General features: G+C 40.5%; 1 protein-coding gene across 2 annotated transcripts in view; it reads left to right on the top strand.

The window, feature by feature from the left end:
• The window catches only part of EDIL3 (EGF like repeats and discoidin domains 3), a 239,395-nt gene that overhangs the window by 112,895 nt on the left and 110,285 nt on the right, over positions 1-16,215 (top strand). For both annotated transcript variants that reach the window (XM_030968997.1, XM_030968998.1), the window contains one exon: positions 2,958-3,086. In XM_030968997.1, coding sequence (XP_030824857.1) covers positions 2,958-3,086 — 129 coding nt within the window. The remainder of the gene's footprint in view (positions 1-2,957; positions 3,087-16,215) is intronic.

A 16,215-nucleotide genomic window follows, 5' to 3' on the forward strand; every position in this document is an offset into this window, starting at 1 on the left:
ATCTTCCCAGAATTAAGAATGCAGTGTACCACTACTTTTAAGTTATAATACAGAGTGTGTGTGGCAAAAGGCAAATCAGGCAGCAGCCACTCTCCTTATTTTCATCTTCACAATTTTTGCCCTTTTTTTGCTAATAACACCATTTGGAATTATATGCAGTACATTCATGTCCATTATTTTTTTGGTTCAGTGGGACATATCCCATGTTTAATGATGTACACAAGCAAAACCTCTGCAGGGCTGTGTCTTGGAACAGGCTGACGACAAAAGTTGTAATAGAAATGTGCACCTGCGTGGCTTCTCAAATTGCAATAGCCACATGGGCAGCAATAACTGGGGAATATGTACTGACATCCTCATCATTCAGTTAATTTTTACGCTTTGCAAATTAATATTTGCTTGGAGAGCGCGGTGTTCCCTGACGTGATGCGTGGATGAATGGAGCTGCTGCAGGAATCTTTCAAACCTGAGCTTGTAATTGATAACATGAAGAGACAGACATGCAGAAACATTGAATTTACAGCTCTTTAAAGTCTAAATCATTCTATTTGTTCATTTGTTGGCTCACTAAGGTGACTTGTCAGGTCTCACCAACCCGCTGGAGCACTCCAGGCTGGGGCAGAGGGGCTGGGGAGCTGGGACAGGCCCTGGGGCTGCTGTGATGATGAGGTCTCTGGTGTTGAGATGACCCCCAGCTGTCAGAAATCCTTTTTTTTCCCAGCCCTGAGACCAAAGAAGAAGCCAAGATGTGTCGGCTCTGCCTTTCAGGGCTGTTTCTTTGTTCTTATTTATAACATTCTTTCTCTGACCTGCCCAGGTCTGTCCAGCAGGTCGGGTTGTGGCACACTGTCCGCCCTCAGGGCAGTGTTATCTTTTTATACTAAAAACTACGTGTACTTTATTTACCATAACTTCCCAATACCTGTCACCTATGTTAGACAGTGAGTTTCTACCTTAAACCAACCCAAAAGTGCCACCATCACAGCAGAAGATGGAGGCCAAGAAGAAACAGGAGGAAGGACAGGACATGCCCAGATCCCTCCATCTTACCCCCTGAACCCCCATTCTAAAAACCCCAAAATTCTCCATTTTCACCCTGTGATAAATTCACTAACCTTCTACTCAAACCCTTGTGGCTTGTAACAAAGTTGGTAATTGCTGTTTCCATGGGTTAAGATCGAAGGCGCAGGTGTCTGTGACTCCGTGCCCAGGCCTCTGAGGCCCCTGCCAGGCTCTGAGGGCAGCCAGAGCCATGTCCTGGGCTCCAGCGCTGTGCCAGCAGCTGGGCACAGCCCAGGGGTGCCCAGGGGGCCGAGAGGCCGATGGCCCCCGCGCTGTGCCAGCCGTGGGGCGGCGGCAGGAGCGGGGCAGGGCCCGGCCCTGTGCCGGCCCTGCTGAGGCCACACCTCGAGGGCTGCGGCACCTCTGGGCCCCTCACACGGGAATGGAGGGGCTGCAGCGTGGCCAGGGCAGGGAACGGAGCTGGGAAGGGAATGGAGCCCCAGGAGAGGCTGGGGGAGCTGGGAAGGGGCTCAGCCTGGAGCAAAGGAGGCTCAGGGGGCCCTTGTGGCTCTGCACAGCTCCTGCCAGGAGGGCACAGCCGGGGGGTCGGGCTGTGCTCCAGGGAACGGGGACAGGAGCAGAGGGAACGGCCTCAGGCTGGGCCAGGGCAGGCTCAGGGTGGGCACGGCAGGAATTTCCCCATGGAAAGGGGGCTCAGGAACTGCCCTGGCACTGCCCAGGGGCGTTTGCAGTGCCCAGCCCTGCAGGTGTCCCAGGAAGGGCTGGAGGTGCTCTGGGCTGGCGACAAATCAGGCAACAGGTATAACTTTGACTTGATGGCTTTTCCAACCTCTCTGATTGTGGGATTCTGAAATTCCCAACTCAGTAAATTGACAGTAAATTATGCTCTAGATTTCTGTTCTCTTTTGTTTGCTTTGGGTGTTTTTTTCCAAATGCAATTTAAAGTGAGTGAAGGATTATGACATTGTGTTTCAACAAACAGTGGTTATCACCTATCAGGGTACATGGCAGAGGTTGCAAATAACATACATTATACTGAATTTACAAATCAAGACAAACTTGCATGTGGGGCTTTCTAAACAATGTTTCCCACCTCTTTAAAATGAGATAGGGGGAAAAAAATCATCAAAATAATGTTTTCTTCTGGTAGGAGTCGTGCTGGGGATAGTGTTAGTAAGACATTAAAATGTAAGTAGCTCTTTCCAGTGGTGTTAAATGAGTAAACTCTAGACCTCAAGTCAAACAATTTCCTTTTTCAAAGGTACTTAAATTTATAGTAATTGCAATTCTAGCAGATCTCCATGCTGAAACTTTATGCATCCTAGCATGTGGCATGTTGGGGAAAAAGAAAATTTAGTCAGAAGAGCTTTTTTCAACTCATCTTGAAGTGGCTACAGAGGCACTGAGTGGAAAAGAATAGCTGGTTTGGTCGCTGCTAACTACTGGCCCAGATACATTTCAGAAAGTCCCCCGGAGCCATAGCAAAGATCTCCTCAGACTGCTCTACTTGACATGTAGTGATCATTCAGGGACATTGTACATGTCACTCCGTGCATGATAGGCATGTTTGATTAATACCTATCCCCTCAGTGGTGCAAAAACTAGGATGCCTGTTATCTTTAACAGAAGAGCAAGATTTAGCCTCACTGTCTCCTGTCTTCTCTCACATTAAAAACTAATGCCATGATTAATGAGTAGTGACACGCTTCATATTTTTTTTTCTTGTTCATAAAAATCCTTGCTGGCAAGTTATCTGAAGTAAGTGAAGGGTGTATTTTACTGAGTTAGTGGGATATAAAGGCCTGCATAAGGCATTTTATTTCTTTAATGAATGCTTATAAATGACTGAAATTATTATGGTTGTTATTGTGGATGCGTACATACTTCTCTCTCTCTCTCTTTTTTTTTTTTTTTTTTTTATTCCCTTCTCACAGGACCCTGCCTCCCCAATCCATGCCATAATGGTGGGATATGTGAAATTAGCGAAGCATACCGAGGCGACACATTCATAGGCTATGTTTGTAAATGTCCACAGGGATTTAATGGGATTCACTGCCAGCACAGTAAGTTCCACATGGTAAATTTTATTGTATTTATAGATAGGAACCTTTTTATTGCCTGCACTGTTAAGGATTAATATCGGATCTGGGTTTCTGGAGTATATCAGACTTTGGCCTTTATATTATGAGCAAGGTAATACCACAGAATGCTGCTGCTGCCTTCAGAAATGACCTGGCTACCAACCCACTAGACACAACAGGACATGATTTGCTATGCATGTTTTAGACCATTGCAAGGACACAGTAAATGTATTTTGCAGGTCTTTAATGCAGAAGTGTATTTGAAATAGAAGGACTATCTTCTTATCTCAGCTGTTTGTGGGTTTGCTTTGATAAATGGTAAAAAAAAAAAAAGGAAAAACCCCTGAAATTTCTGAATAAATATCTTCTACATCTTTCTTTATCTATGTCTTTATAAATAATGAAGAAATGTTTTGAATCACAGTATCTAAGTTCAAGAGCAAAACCTCCAGACTTATACCATTTAACCCTGTTTGAAATACAGTTTCTTGATCTTTTTCTAATCCTTTTCATTTATTTGGAGAGTATTTCCTACTTTCAGATCAGATTTGGAACAGCAGGTCAGTATCCTCATCTTACAGTGTGTAGGTAGAGAACTTAGAACGAACCTCACGGGGAAAGAAATTTTGGGTGTGCTGGATTTATCAGGAGCAGAGTTAAATGTCTTCACAGTAGCTGGTGTGGGCTTGTGTTTTGAATTTGTGCTGGAACCATCATTGATAATTCAAGGATGTTTTAGTTACTGCTGGACAGTTCTAACACAGAGTTAGGAGGTTTTCTGCTTCTCATTCCTCCCCACCAGCAATCAAAGCCAATTAGTGAGGGATATTCATCTGCTAGTGACTGAGCAGGTCATGTGCTAACCTATAAATGTAGTCTGCATTGTCTGCTACTTTAATAGAAACTGGGGGTTTTTCCACATGCAAATCTCATTTGAAACAAGTGCTTGCCTGAGGAGAAGCTCACAAGAGAAATTTTGGGTTTTCCATTTGTGCATGAGTGGTTCTTAAACCAAGAGCAGCCTGGCTCTTTACATCTTACACTGCTGATGCATGTGGAAGCCAGCTGTTACAGAAGGTAAAAAACTCAAGGAAATAGTCAAGAATCCAGCTCCACTCACATGTAAAAATTAGTTCACTCATTCAGCACACAGTGACTAAGCGCTGAATCCAGCCTACCTGAATTAATTGCTCCATTTAGATACTTGCCTATAATTTGAAGTGTCCAGGAACAATACAGTCCAGCTCAGCTAACATCTTCATGTTTGTTATGTCCCTTAGTCAATGTGTCTCCAAAGACTGGAATATGGATGCTCAATTCCATTAACTTTGGCCACACTCTCAGTTAATTGTGTGGGTAACGTGGGCAATTCCACTGACTTAATCCAGTGAAAATATACACCCACCTCCTCCTCTGGGAGCGTGGAAATGACTGTTTGCTGTCCAGCCACGTGGATGAGCTCATGTGAAAACACAATCACATGGACGCATGTGCTCAGGGATGCTCCATCATGGGATCTGTCACATTGATGGCAAGAGCTGGAGGTTCCTCTGGCTCTGGTCCAGGGGTTTTTTGTCCTTTCTGTGTCGCCAGAAACTGATGCCTTGTGAGGGCTGACCTAGAACAGAGGCTGAACAGAGTTACAGAATAAAGCAGGGATTTATCCAAAGGATCTCCTCCATGGATGCACCTTGGGCAGCACAAGAGCCCAGCCAGGGCTGCACCCAAGATGCACCAAAATGGCCCCAAAATGCACGAGCGCTCCTGGGGTCTCTCCCTTTGATCAGTTCTGCTCCATTTGCACCTTGCAGTTCATTGTCCCATTCCAGCTTTAGCCCAGGCAGTCCCACCCTGCTTGTTTTTCTCTCTCCAGCCCACGGTGTTTGTGCTCTTGGGCTGAGATTTGGGTAATTTGTCCTTGGTGCCCAGCTGGAGCAGGAATTGTTTTGTCTCCCTGCTCTGTGCACAGAGCTCACCATCCCCTCATATGAAGCTCAGACCCACACACTAAAGCAGCACAAAATCTGAAAAATAGAAAAGTTAAAACCTGAGGCATCAGCGTGGCACACAACACTTCTTCCATCAAATATCATGGAGCTGATCTTTGTTAAAGAAGTAAATAATCCCACGAGTTTCATCAAGTGAAAAGTTTTGGATGGAATGCCATCTCTTGTCACCTAATTAATGAGTAAGGAACATACAGCTGGTGCATCACAGAGTGATTCATCAGACTGGTTTGCTGGGTCCACAGCATCCTTTTAAAAATATTGAGGTGTATCGTGTTAGCTACTGATCCTGATAATCAGCAAAGTGTGTTTGTGTCAACTTCAAGACAAGATAAAGCCTTCCCACAGCTGACCCAGGCTCACCACAAGCCCAGAAGGCAGCTGAAGTGATTTGAGAAAAGACTAGTTTATGTGAAGAGTTGTTCTTTGGGTGAGAATGAGATTCAGTCCTTTTCAGATAATCTGATTTAAGATGGGATGAAAAATCAGATACCCTCTCCAGGTGTTCAGAGGGTCTCTGGGGATGGGAGCTGTGAGAGGCAGCCACAGAGCTCTCTGCAGTCAGGGAGAATTGTGGGATTTTCAGTGGTGAACTTAATTTAGCATTTATATACAATATCACCTTAGCTCAATTCACAGCGTTCCTTTGATACAAACTCCTCTGCTTCATGAAGTTTAACAATTCAATTCTGAACTCACTGTAAATCAAGTAAGAAGTCTGTCAAATTTATCATAAAGAGATACATTAAAATGACCTCGTTGCAAGGCACGTCTCTTTTACACTGTCAAGAATTCCAAAAGCCACGTTGTGGTTCTCTTGTACAAAACTTTTCATCTTGGATTTCTTTCATGTCTAATATTCTGTTGCCAAATCAATTAAGCCAGGTGATTGATTTTGCAGTCGAGATACATTCTCAAAGCTGCTATTTTATCATTTACATCAACAAACACCCTGTCAGTATTTCTGAGATTTGTTGACCTTTTGCCCATGTAAATAATTAATATGTAAACTATAAAAGAGATCATTAGCAATTTTACTGACTGTATATTCTTGATTTATTGCAAAACTGATATTAATTGGCTGTGGTTGCCTGAAAAGATTCTGGTTACCCAGTAGCAAAAAAAAAATCAAAAAAAACCAAAACAAAACAAGAAAAAAAAAACCACCAAAAAAAAACCGAGAAAGAGTTTCCCATTTCAAAGCTCATAAAGTAACCAAAACCAGGCCTGGACTGGATTTTGTGCTGATATCACAGCAAATCTATTTTGTTAATATTCTTCCATTATTTAAGAGGCATTTACTTATCTGATTGGAATGAAGATTCAAGTCAAGGGCTCTTCTGAAACAAGGCTGCGATAGCTGGGAGTGAAGAGAAGGCTCCAGGGAGAGCTCAGAGCCCCTTCCAGGGCCGAAAGGGGCCCCAGAAGAACTGAAGTAAAAACCCCAGCAAAAAGCCCCAAACAAAAGCAAAAAACCACACACAAAAAAACCAAAAAAACCCATACAAATACAAAACAAATAATGAGAAAGAAAACCCCTCACAAAAAAACCCACTCAAAAGATATATACAGTATGCATTATTGTGATTATCAGGTAGAGACTGCATACTGGAAAAAGTTGGAATTTGAGACATTAGACCCAATATGTGTTACTGGCTGCCACTCAAGTAGCTGAAGGGACAGAGATCCAACCAGGAAAATTCATGTTTGAAGCAACAAAGGCTTCAGATTTAAGGGTTTGATTTGCATGTGGGTTTATATTGTGAGCATCATTAACTCTGCCAGACATAACTGAAATCCTTGCACTCCAAAAATAAAGGTTATTAATCAAACACATTTAATAATGTAAGCAATCCCTTCCCAGGGTCTCTCTGAGGTTTCTGTTTTCTTCTTCCACATCATGGATGGCCTGTGATACCCACATGTGCTGCACAAATGTGTTGGGAAGCTGCACAGGCCCTGTGGCAGATTTCCATTCTACCTTGAGCCACTGTCCCAGCTGTCCACGGGACAGAGCCTTTTCCCTGTGGTGCCACAGCTGGAAAGGCTGGTGGCCACACATTTCTGGCCAGTTGACCTGATGCATAATCTCTACCAGCAAATTCCAGTGTAGTCAAGGAATCTCCTGAGCTGGAAGGGACCCATGATAATTAACAGGTCAAGACCTTGTCCCTGCACAGACACCTCAAAAATCCCACTTTGGGCATCCCTGGAGTGTTGTCCAAACTCTCCTGGAGCTCTGGCAGCCTTGGGAAGCCTGGGCAGTGCCCAGGGAAAGAAGGTCTGGGGAAAGAACCTTTCCCTGAGCTCCAACCCAAATCCCTGGCCCAGCTCCAGCCCTTCCCTCAGCTCCTGCCAGTGTCGGAGGGAGTGGAGATCAGGGATCAGAGATCAGGGATCGGAGATGATCAGAGCTGCCCTTCCTCTTCCTCTCATGGGCAGCTGTAGCTGTGGTGGGTCTGCCCTCAGCCTCGCCTTCTCCAGCTGAACACACCCAGCGCCCTCAGCCCTCCTCACACGGCCCCTCCACACCATCCACCACCCCCATGGCCTCCTCTGCATTCTCTCTGACAGTTCAATGCCTTTTTAATGTTGTGATGCCAGAACTGCACCAATATTCCAGGTGAGGCCGCCCCAACCCAGAGCAGAGCAGGACAATCCCTGCCTGGCCATGCTGGGCCTGGTGTCCCCAGGGCAGGGATGTCCCTGCTGGCTCCAGGGCACTGCCACTGGCCTTTGTGTTTGCAGATTATTTTCACAAAAAGGACAGCACTGCTGGGGTACATTCTTTGAGCTTTTATTGCAGCATCCATTACATGGTTGAGACAATAGAAAGATGGGAAGGCTCATGTACAGCCAGCAACAACCAAAGATTTCTTTGCTACAGAGCATTTTAAAAACATTTTAGCCAATAGCATCTTGCTAAAGGTTACAGAAAATTGTTCTGACCAATCACTAAAAGCACATGTACACCTGCTTCACACAATGCTTTCTTGTCTGCTTTCTATCAACATTGCACAATACTCCATTATTAAGCTTAAAACTTTTTACTATCTTGTTAGACATAGAATATCTTGTTTCATATTTTTCTACAGTCCTAAGGTCTATCTTAGCTAAGTCTCAAACTCGAGCTATTGTTTGATGTCCTTGCTTGCTGTACCATTGTAACTTTTTCTACTTTCAGATGTTGCAGCTGCAGCTAGCTCTGAGTTTTCTGTTCTTTCTGTTTTTAAAAAAAGCCTGCTTTTACAGCTTTCTGGAAATCATCTTACCTTTACTATTTCCCACAGCCAGGAGCCCCAGTCCCTTTCCCTGGCACTGCTTCCCAGCCTCTCATTCCCCAGTTTGTCAATGCATCCAAAGTTTCCCCGTCCCAGGGGCACAATCACAGTGACTTTTCCAGCTACCAGGAAGGAGTTACTGTGATGAGTGTGCAGAATGTGACACAGATTTTATGTTAAGAGGAATGAGGGCCCTTGTTAAACCACTCCTGGCTGCATTTGGGTGGCAGGGCACTCCAGAAACCATTCCCCACAGATGGTTTCCATGCAGCTGCCCTGTTTTGAAGACTAAAACCCATTGTTTTCTTGCACAGATGCAGGTTGTTCCAAGCCAGCCATGCCAAGAGCCAAGTGGGCAAATTCAATGCACCCGTGTGCATGCAGTTCCACCACACCAGATTTTCATCCCATGCTCCTCCTGACACACATAAAATATGGTCCCTCCTTTGGAGAAAAATAATCTGTTTGGGCTGTTCTAAACTTTAACACCTTGTTCCTTTTTATTCTGGGGTGGAGGGAGGGGTTAATTTTCATCAAAATTAATTCTGTAAATAGTTTTAACAAATTATACTGCCAACAAGACACTTACTGGTATAGTAATAAACGCTATAGTACAGTAGCCTGTTACATGTGTAGGTGTGTCCTTGTGCCTCTAAGCATTGTAGAGCTGAAACTTAAAAACTCTTCCTGTGTTTGACCAGTAGCTTGGACAAGAAAGGAAGGAGGAAGCATGTATCATTATTAGTTTGTGAAACTTCCAAATTTAACTCAAAATATGAAAGAAAGTGGGTAATTTGAAAGACATCTGAGAGAGATCACCAGTAAAGAATATCAAAACAAACAGCCACTGAAGGCTATTGGAAGAAAAGTCAGTAAAATGTTCCCAGAATTGAAGCTGTGTCAGGGGGCTGGAGGAAATGGCAGAACCAACAGGTGTGGGAGCCCCTGGTGGTTTTGTCCCATTCACAGAAGTCCAGGGAAGCTTGTGTGGGGACTGCAAAAAGGAAATTCTCTAACGAGGTGAAAAATGACGGGTTTGTCAGCTGAAAGTGGAGGATGTTTTGCTGATGGATCCACTTGCAACAACTGTCTGGTGACATTGGACAACAGTGACACCAATTTCGGGGCAGTTGGAAGGAGGTGTTTGTTTTCCTTGAAGCCCAAATACATTTCGTGGTTAAAGCAGTAGGTAACTGAGCTGATGCTTACTCCCTCCTTGAAGATTTTATTTGACTCAGTAAGAGCCAGAGATTGCTTTAAAGTCCCAGGTAGGAAGTATAATATCCCCACCAATTTTGTTTCACTCTTCTTAGAATTTGCTTGTATAGGATTGTTTATTCTTTTTATCCATACACGATTCAAATAGCTTTTTTATTCTTATTGAGTTACTGATCTTAACAATTTCCTCATACATAGCATTGAGTTTCAGAGTCTAATTTTGCTGTATACTGAAAAAAAAGTCCCTTTTCAATTTCCAACCTTCTGTCTTTCAGCATCTTTTACATGTTTCATCCTTTGTCTATTACAATACTGGGAGAAAATCAAATTCTGAATGCCTTGTGTACACCACTTGTTATTTTTCAGACATTTGTTATGTGCACTCTTACTTTTCCTGTGCAGCCAGTTTAATTTGTTGCCTTTTCTGTGCAGTGTGTTGGTTTTTCTTGCACTTTTGAATTGTCTCTCAGTGGCCTTCTCAAAACTTTCTTTGTTCAATGGTGTATTTTACAGCAACAGTGACTTATAGTAAAGAGAAAGCTGTAAGGTTTATTTGTCAGAAGTTCCTTACATTCTGTATTTTTTATGCAGCATTTTCTTGTTAACCTTTTTTTTTTTTTTTCTGATTTTCTTTCTGATTTTTTCCTGTTTTAACCAGAACTTGGTATGGAGCTGATGCTTTTCTTAAGCAGGCCTTGGTAATTGCTGAGTTTCTTTCATAAGGTGCCACAGGGGGAAGAAATAGATCTTCCTGATTGCTTTGGGGTTTTATGGCAATATTAAACAGAGGGGTTGGGCTCCTTCCAGCCTAGGCACTGACTGAATTACATAATGAATGGTGCTTTTAAGAAGATGTGTGTTTCTATGGTGTAAAAGTCACTTAGGCTGTCAATAGCCATTATAAACTTTTTTTGTAGGCAGGTAAATCTGTCTTCTTCTTCTTAATGTCTTTCTTAAGGAGTAGTTTGTTTTGGTTTTTGTGGGTTTTTTTGTTTGGTTTTTTTTTTTTTTTTTTTTTTTAAATGATGGAAAGAAATTAATGTTCCAAAAATGCAGGAATTGCTGTTTGATTGCAAAAGAGATTAAATTTGTTCATGTTCTGCATTAAAAATATAGCATATGGAGATGTTTTATATATACAAGTTTCTCTTTCTATTTTAATTAAAAATAAAAAGTCTTGAATGAAAGGAGTCCACTCTAAATTTCAGAATAGTTATCCCATTGTAATGTCTACATCATACATTCCTATTTTTATAACAGAAATAATGTAATAAACTATCTGAGGGTGCACTGAGTCCCAGGGAAGAGTTGATGAACCACAGTAGAGAGGTGTGTGGTTAGAGGAGGAGCACATGATAACTTTGGATGGACAAAGAATCTATTTTCCTTTTATTTTCCCACTTTTTGTGCCCATTTAGGTAGACACAGCAACCCATAAGTCAATTTCAGCCACTGTGATGGTTTAGGGTCAAGACAGACACCTGAAGTTTTAAAAGAAGAGCTGTATTCAGTCTTTGTTGCACCAGCAACTTTCTCACAGAAACTCCAGCACATTCCTATGAGGAAGATAAAGAAATAAATGAAATCTTGAAATGAAATCAGATTGTTTAATGAGAGAGCTCTTATCAATTAGAATTTTATCACACAGGGATGTGGTCTGGGAGCCGTTGTTAGGGGAAAAAAAGAAAAAAAAAAGATGAATTTTGTAATTCAGATATTTTTCTTGGTTTTGTTGTTTTGCTCCTGTAAGAGCTACTGTGCTCAGCCATCTGTATGTGTAGGTGTGTCAGGGATGCAGAATTAAAATATAGTATTTGTGTTTGGAACTTGTGCTGGGACATGGCTGTGCAACTCCCTATTACTACAAAAAACATTGGTACTGCTCATTGAACTAGCTGAAAATTTTATGAGTGGCTGTATTGTTTGGAAATTGAACAATTTACATGGAAATTTTTTCTGAAAAATGAAAGAAGAAATACAAGTTCAGTTATCAGGGCTTGTTTTATACTACAGACCCAGGGAGAACTTTGAAGAAGTCAAAGAACTTGGAAGGAAAATCCAGGAGTACATTCAGTAGGCTAACTACACTTTTGAAATTATAAGCAGTATTTTTTCATGTGGATACACTTTTGAGAAAAAGCGTTGTACAGAGGGAGAGAAGGATGTTGCATCAGACTCATTGCCTGTGCAAGAAAAATTTCAAAAATCAGTATTTGTGCTTGAAGCTCAGTATAATGATAAAATGGTGTAATGGCAGAAACCAGTCTGCATCACAAATTAATCCCTTTGTATTCGTAAAATATATCAAGCAAAACCCACAGTGCTGTCACATTTTCATATGAATACCCAGGATATTAATGTAGTTTGCATTTATTCTGCACTTACTTTTAAGTGACATACAATTATTTCTGTAGATCACCTGGCTAAGAGTTGTAGTTTGAGTCAGGAGTGTATTTTTAAAGAAAATATCTTGATCATCTCTACTTATCATGTTTTGCTTTGTGTGACAGCAGGCTGAGAGCACAAAAACTGGATCCCTGTAAGATTAAAATAATCTAAAAGAAAATAGCCCAGTAGTCTGAAATTCCTGGGATTTGACATACTGGGAATTTACTTAAAAGATTCCAGTAGGCAAATGGAAATTCAGTCCACCCAGACATTCTAGAATTTGTACAGAGAAAACCTGCCTGAGACCTGTGTAGGGATGTGCCGATGTGTTCTCAGCTCTAAAACTTCACATAAAATTCTGTAAGGCCAAGATTCTTACAAATGCAGGCATACTTTGCTTTTCTCAAAGTACAAAACTGAAAACTATGAATAAATCCTGTTTATCTTCCTTTTCTTATCCTGTGCTAAGTGTCTGATGCCATGAGACGCACGTGGCTTTCTGTCAGTTGTGCTTTGGCTTGAGATTTGCTTGGTCCCCTGGTGGGATTGTCTGATTCTGCCAAAAAATAATGATGCCCACCTTCACTGAAAATTTATCCCCGTCAGACTTGTGTTTGAATCAGCTCACCAGGATTGTCTGGAAGTGCACAAACTAACTGCACTAAGGGATTTTCAGTGGGATCAGTTTGCAGAATGTGGCCAGTGCTAGGTCCTAGAGAGGTGAGGAGATGGGAACATGCAGAGGGACATGAATGGCATTAATTGTGGCTGTCCCTGGATCCCTGGGAGGGCCCAAGGCCAGGCTGGACAGGGCTTGGAGGAACCTGGAATAGTGGAAGGTGGTTGGAATTATGTATCTTTAAGGCCCCTTCCAACCCAAACCTCTCTGGGATTCTGGGATTTTCTAAAAAGTTTTTTTTTTTAAAGAAACCACCAGCTCTACATTTCCAATAAATTTAATTCAGGAATTACGTTCAGAAATTGCCCTGTTACGACAAAACATTAACACTGAATCGATGTTCCCTGGTCCAGATGTGTAGGCATTGCACCATAAAAGAGTATTTAAAATGTTATTTACCTCCAAATAATAGGTAACCTGTGTAATCGTGTCAGATCTCATTTTGCCCTCCCCACAAGTCAGTCAGGTGGCATCTGGCTCTGAAAATGTATTTATTCTGTGTGATCCTTTCACATACCTGGCAGAGCTGTTTATGCACGCAGTCATTACCCTCATGCATTTTTTGCAGTTTACTTAAAAGCAACATTCTTTTCCATACCAGCAGTTGTCACTGTTAAAGAGAAATTAATCTGCTCCCTTCTCACCCTCTCCAATTTCTTTGTCACTAAATAATCAAGGGAGCTTCAGAATAATTCAGAATAATTCTGCAGAAGACATACACCAAAATTAGGAAAAAAGTGCAAGGCGAGGAGAGCCTTTGCCCAAATGTAAAATTAGGAGTTTAAAATGCTTATTTCTGACTTCTTTATTTCAATGCTCATAACAGAGAGAGAACCTCCTCCCATTTCTCAGCAAAAGTAGAGGTTTTTACAGGAATTGTGGCACCCACACCGCTGGGTTATGGTACAGATTTTATGTATAGACTGGAAGGCAATATTTTTCTTTCCGAACCAGACAGTCATTGCTGATGTGATGGAGCTGCTGCATCTTTTGTGGGGAGGGAAATGGGGTATTCCTGGTCAACTCTGCAGAGAAGGCAAGGAAATCACCACAGCCCAAAAGGCAGAATTGATGATGAGTGTTTCTTTCCCTGGTGACATTCGCCAACCTGCAGTTGTAGATTAAATACGAGATCCATTAACAGTAAAACAGACATATATTTATGATCAGCTAAGTGTCTGAATTTGAAAACTATCAGCAAACAGTTGAAGTTACCTCTATGTAGCACATAGATGTGCACTTATGCAAGTGCCTCAACAAATATTTTTGTTTAAATATTTGGCCATAAATTGGCCATAAATGAGTACACTTTACCCTGTGTATATCAAATAAGGACACGTGAAAATAAATATAATCATCTGGCTTTGTCATTTTAGAACATCCATCTTTGTATCTTCCAGGACTTGTTTGTCTAGTGATATTTTTAAAAACCTGTGCCATAGCCATGCTCACATAAAAACAAAGCAACCCTACCCTCACTCTATTCTGAAATGCATGAACAATTCCTTCATTTTGAAGGAATGCATTTTTTCTGAGATGTATGAAGGAAAATAATGTTAATATACTGATTTGGGGTCAAACTCATTGTGGAAATAATTGGCCTTATTGCCACGTGACCACCTGCACTCTTGTAGCAAATCACCCAGTTGCTCCAATGCTCCATAATTTAACTTATTCCAGAAGCTGAGATTTTTGGAGCATTGCTTGTAATGAAAAATGATTCACCAGTTGAATCACTTTTTAATAAGATTTTTTTTTCTCTTTTCCTCAACTACAGTTTAAATGATTTGTCAAATGCTTGTTATATAAATAGCCAATTATTTTAATAAGGTTCATTGGAAACGCCAGGAATAGTTGCCCTGAAGATGTACTTCTACAGTGTAAAATTAAATGGTAAGTTACTTAATGGGACGAAGGTTTTCATGCCAGTGTTCATTAAAAGTAATTAAAAATGAAAAATCTGCTTCAATACATATTAAAACTTTTAAAGTACCAACTCCTTTAAAACTAATAAGGAACATCCTGGCTAGGCTGTTGCAAAATTCCATTAGATTAAAATTACGTCAGATGAAAAGCCATTAAATAGGCATTTAAACAGGTAAATAGAAGATCAGGAAATACTGACTAGTCCAGTGTTGGAAGTATGACTCCACAGAGAACATTGCAATAACTTTTCAGTGGCTATAAGGAAAAGATAAGTATTTTGCATAATAGAGAGTAGGTGCCTATGCAGAGTATAATTTCACTGCATGGTCTATTTTATGAGAGTTCTCAAAATTGAAATAGGGATGAAAAAGTATCTAAAAATACAAAAAAAAAAGAATCTTGTTAACAGCACAAGATATATCACTACTGTGGCAACGATTCTTGTAGAACCCTGTCTTATTTTAAACCCTTTGAAGTAGACAATTTAAAGTGGAAATGTATTCTGGAATACACTTAATTGTGTCTTTTCCTTTATTATTTTTTAAATTATTATTTTTCCAGTAGTTTTACATTTAATCCTAGCATTCTGAAACCTGTGATTATAGTTACTATTGTATGGAAATGAAGTCACTTCAAAACTTTAAATTTAATTTTGAATTTTTTTTTAAGTGAGGGTAGCATAGGGTAAGTGCCACAATGGAATGCAAAGAACAGCAGGAAAATGCTATAGACAATAAATTGATTTTAAACTGGATTTCTAAATATATGTCTCTATTAATTTCACTGCTACAGAATATCTGAATATCTATATAGATATAGAATATCTATAACAGAATATCTGTAACTATAATATTGAACAGAAGTGTAAATTGCAGGTGGAAAAGATGAAAAATTAAGTGGTGGAGAAAGAAATTAGTCATCATAAAAAATGCTGGTTTGTCTAAATTAAGGATTTTACTTCCCAAATGAAATTTAAGAAGGTATTAATTAAAATAAAAATAGTCTTTCCTTTTCATTTTCTCAGAGCCTGGATTTTTACAAATCAAAGTGAAGAGGATCTAACTATATATTCCAATTTTCCTGAAACAAGTTGACCTAGATATATTTTAGAACCAGTAGGAAGGGAAACAACACTGGATTGTTACCAGGTGGCATTAAATACCTTCTTTTCTTTTATTTTTTAAGTAGTCTAGTTACAGAAGTATATTTTAAAATGTGTGCCCAAGAAGAGATAAAATTGCTTTGAAAAAAGAATGTGAGAGTGGTTGGAGAAGCAGCTTCAGAAGGAATTCTAGGCAGGAGCTCTGGGATAATATAATGTAAAATATTTATAGTGAATGTTTCAGGAAGAATCCTGACAGACAGCCCTGGGGTGGATTATACCAGGTTTCAGTATTTTTAAAGAAAACCCAAAATACTTGCCCACACAGTTGTGCTTCAAAATAAAACTGTTATATAGCTGACAATGTGTTCAAATATCTTTACTTTTGGAAGCTGGTGTGACATAGTATGGACAAAAAGATAATATGGAATAATTACAGGAATAATTAACAGAATAATTACAGGAATAATTACAGAATAATTACATTTTCCTCCTCCTGTAAAAATACAGG

This window comes from Camarhynchus parvulus, chromosome Z, assembly GCF_901933205.1.
Source record: "Camarhynchus parvulus chromosome Z, STF_HiC, whole genome shotgun sequence".
Classification (NCBI taxonomy): domain Eukaryota; kingdom Metazoa; phylum Chordata; class Aves; order Passeriformes; family Thraupidae; genus Camarhynchus; species Camarhynchus parvulus.